General features: G+C 50.9%; 1 protein-coding gene and 1 non-coding gene across 3 annotated transcripts; both read right to left on the bottom strand.

Annotated features, from left to right (window-relative positions):
- Positions 1–119: 119 nt before the first annotated feature.
- On the bottom strand, positions 120–2,839 carry RPL32 (ribosomal protein L32). 2 transcript variants are annotated; one of them, XM_054076626.1, is made up of 4 exons: positions 2,687–2,839; positions 1,374–1,474; positions 957–1,138; positions 120–296 (listed from the first exon to the last, which is right to left on the bottom strand). In XM_054076626.1, exons 2-4 carry the CDS (start codon positions 1,467–1,469, stop codon positions 167–169), a joined length of 408 nt encoding a protein of 135 aa, XP_053932601.1. In that variant the 5' UTR covers positions 1,470–1,474; positions 2,687–2,839; the 3' UTR covers positions 120–166. The 2 variants fall into 2 exon arrangements, with proteins under 2 accessions (XP_053932601.1, XP_053932603.1); XM_054076628.1 differs by lacking the exon at positions 2,687–2,839 and adding an exon at positions 2,454–2,603.
- Positions 1,544–1,682, bottom strand: LOC128853327 (small nucleolar RNA SNORA7). The gene has a single exon (XR_008451788.1). It is a non-coding gene; the product is annotated as a small nucleolar RNA SNORA7 (small nucleolar RNA).

The following is a 2,839-nucleotide window of genomic DNA, read 5'->3' as shown; positions in this document are numbered from 1 at the left end:
ATGCTGCTGTGTCTACCCTCAGACAGCCGAGCACGCAGAGCAGCAGCATGGAAGCTGCCCCACCTGCACACCAGCACCAAGCCAAAGGCCTTCCCTTTGGCCATTCAAAACATCCACCAGTTTGTTTATACACTTTATTAAATACATCTCTGATGTAGAAGCCAGTTTATTCATTCTCCTCACTGCGCAATCTGGCATTGGGATTGGTGATCTTGATGGCGAGCTGAGCAGCTCTCTCCACAATTATCTTCCGGTTCTTAGAAGACACATTGTGAGCAATCTCCGCGCAGTATGACCTGTCAAAAACAGACTGTGCGTCAGGCTCCAGCAGCAGCAAAGGCAAAGCACTCCAGAGCCATCCCACCAGCAGTGCTTAGATGCAGCAGAGCATGGAAGTGTCACCACCCAAGAGCAGAACCACACACCTCCCACCCTGTCACTAAGCCTGACCTGTTCTGGCCTGAAGCAGGAGCTCGCCTCTGCAACAGCTAAACCCTTCTACTTTCTTTCTTGCAAATGAAGAGTCAGTTTTTATTGGTCTTAATTATTACTTTGTTGTGAAAGAGTGCTACAAGTAGATTTAGGCCTGCATCTGAACAGGTATGAAGCCACAGTTCAGACTGCAATTTTATCAAACTCATGTAGGTATGGTGCTTTTTACCACCACTATAATGTTGTGGTTTTGCTGAAGGTTCCAGTTTGCTGGCCCTGAGACACCCTCTGTGCCTTCCCCATCAGTGGCTTTGCCACAGATTACCTTTGGCAGCACAGCAGCACCACAGAAACCTTTGCGCCCTTAAAAGCAAGAACTACTCTTGTCTCCTGCCTACATTTCGCCCTGACTGCACTGCCTTTTCACCTTCCAATGCAGTGCCATTAGGGAACTGGCACAGGTGGCAGAGCTGCCAGTGACAGCTCCGTATAAGGCAGGGAGCACACAGGCTCTGCAGACTTACTTGTTGCTCATCATGAGCACCTCCAGCTCTTTGACGTTGTGCACCAGGAACTTCCTGAACCCCGTGGGCAGCATGTGCTTTGTTTTCTTATTGCTGCCATAGCCGATGTTTGGCATAAGGATCTGACCCTTGAATCGCCGGCGAACTCTGTTATCAATACCTCTCGGTTTACGCCAGTTGCGCTGAAGAAACACAGAAAACATTTAAGAATTACAAAACGAGATCAGTCTGAAAGTGCCTGGCTTGCAGTAACAGCTCCCACCAAAACCACTGTCCAAAAATATCTGCCATGCCAGGCGCAGCATGACCTGCTGCTTCACACTGACCCTTTATGCTTCACTCCATCATCAACCCTAAAGGCAACCATGTCTGACTGTCCCAGAATTCATTTTGTAATGAACTTCCAGTAACTTTTACCTTGATCTTGACATAGCGATCAGACTGATGGCGGATGAACTTCTTGGTCCTCTTCTTGACGATTTTAGGTTTCACGAGAGGTCTGAGGGCAGGCATCGTGTCTAAGAGAAACAGAACTGGTATAAGAAGAGAACCCCAACGCAAAGGTGACATGTAATTCAGCTTAAAGCACATGTAGCAGACTATCTTCCACTCACTGGCCACTCTGGAGGCTAGCGAGGGAATGGGTATTCATCTGCAGTGTATCTCCCTCCCGCCTCCGAAGCTGGAAGAGCACTGAAAACTCTCCAGATGCGATCCTGGGAGGTGACACCTTGTTCAGACAGCTTCCACACCATGTTTGCAAGCATTACATTTTGCACCCATTCTCCTCCTGCCCCAACACCTCACCAGCCCTTCCAACTCTCACAGTACAGGCTTTGGGGGCGCAAATGGATTCTGAGCAATCTCCAGACTCATCTAATGCAAAACTCCTGCAGACTCACCTGCAACTGCCTCTGGTCAATGCCCCCCTCCCACGGCACAGCGCCCCCTGCACTAACATTAAAAGCAACGATTTTAGCAGATAAACTCCCTCATTTTGGAATTTTAGAAAGCAAGCATCCTTTATCACACCTGGGCAACATGAAGGAGTGATTCCCATCAATGTAACAAGGCAAAAGCTATTACAGATTATATTTCCCGTTTATGTGCATGGGCATAAATTTCCCCAGAAACCTTACACATATTCCATTACTATCTAAGGACTCATTTTAACGCTGTTATTAACACTACAACAGTCAAATCTCTTGCTAACTTGGACCTGGCTCCAGCTCTGCCTGACCTTGCGTTTGAGACAGGGAAAGGCTGCAAACAGGCAATTACAGAAGAGACATCTGATCAGCACAGATCACACTGAACACAAGACGTTATCTCCAAAAAATGAACAGTGCCTCAAAAACCGCTGTTTTAAAGAAGACACGCTACCAGAGACACACGTTCTGTCTAGCTTTCAAAAATACAGTTACTTGGATAAGCTTAACTCAACTCTAGATTAAAACAAAACATTCCACTTTTTCTAGCAGCAACTCTTTCTTATACCGAGCTCATTCCCTTCGGTTCAACGTCGGAGGGAAACGACGAACCGCCCATCGCGATCGCCCCGAACGCCGCGTCCCCAGCGCGGCCGAAGCGGCTCCGTGGGTAGGAGCAAAGGAGGCGCCGCCAGGGCGGCCCCGGCGCCGCGGCTCCCTGTGCCCCCAGGAGAGCAGACGGCAGAGCGGAGCGGGGCTCGCCCGCCGCGGGGACGCGGATGGACGCGGATGACGACTCACCGGCTGCGCGATGGCGCCCGGCGCGCCAGGCCCCGCCGAAAGAGGAAGGCAGCGCCGCGCGCGGGAGCTTATGGGATACGCGAGAGGTCCTGCCAGGGTCGGGCGTAGCCGCCGCCGCGTAGAACGGGCACCGCGCCCCCGCGGGGCACCGAG

This window comes from Cuculus canorus, chromosome 11 (genome assembly GCF_017976375.1).
Source record: "Cuculus canorus isolate bCucCan1 chromosome 11, bCucCan1.pri, whole genome shotgun sequence".
Classification (NCBI taxonomy): domain Eukaryota; kingdom Metazoa; phylum Chordata; class Aves; order Cuculiformes; family Cuculidae; genus Cuculus; species Cuculus canorus.
The sequence above is the reverse complement of the archived record's forward strand: the minus strand, read 5'-3'. Positions and strand labels throughout refer to the sequence as shown.

What these genes read in the sequence shown, in the direction of transcription:
- RPL32 (XM_054076626.1), bottom strand. Translation starts at nt 1,469, where the DNA reads ATGCCTGCCCTCAGACCTCTCGTGAAACCTAAAATCGTCAAGAAGAGG. An exon ending in ATCGCTATGTCAAGATCAAG is followed by an intron (nt 1,139 to 1,373) that starts GTAAAAGTTACT and finishes GTGTTTCTTCAG; the next exon opens with CGCAACTGGCGTAAACCGAG. An exon ending in GTGCTCATGATGAGCAACAA is followed by an intron (nt 297 to 956) that starts GTAAGTCTGCAG and finishes TGTTTTTGACAG; the next exon opens with GTCATACTGCGCGGAGATTG.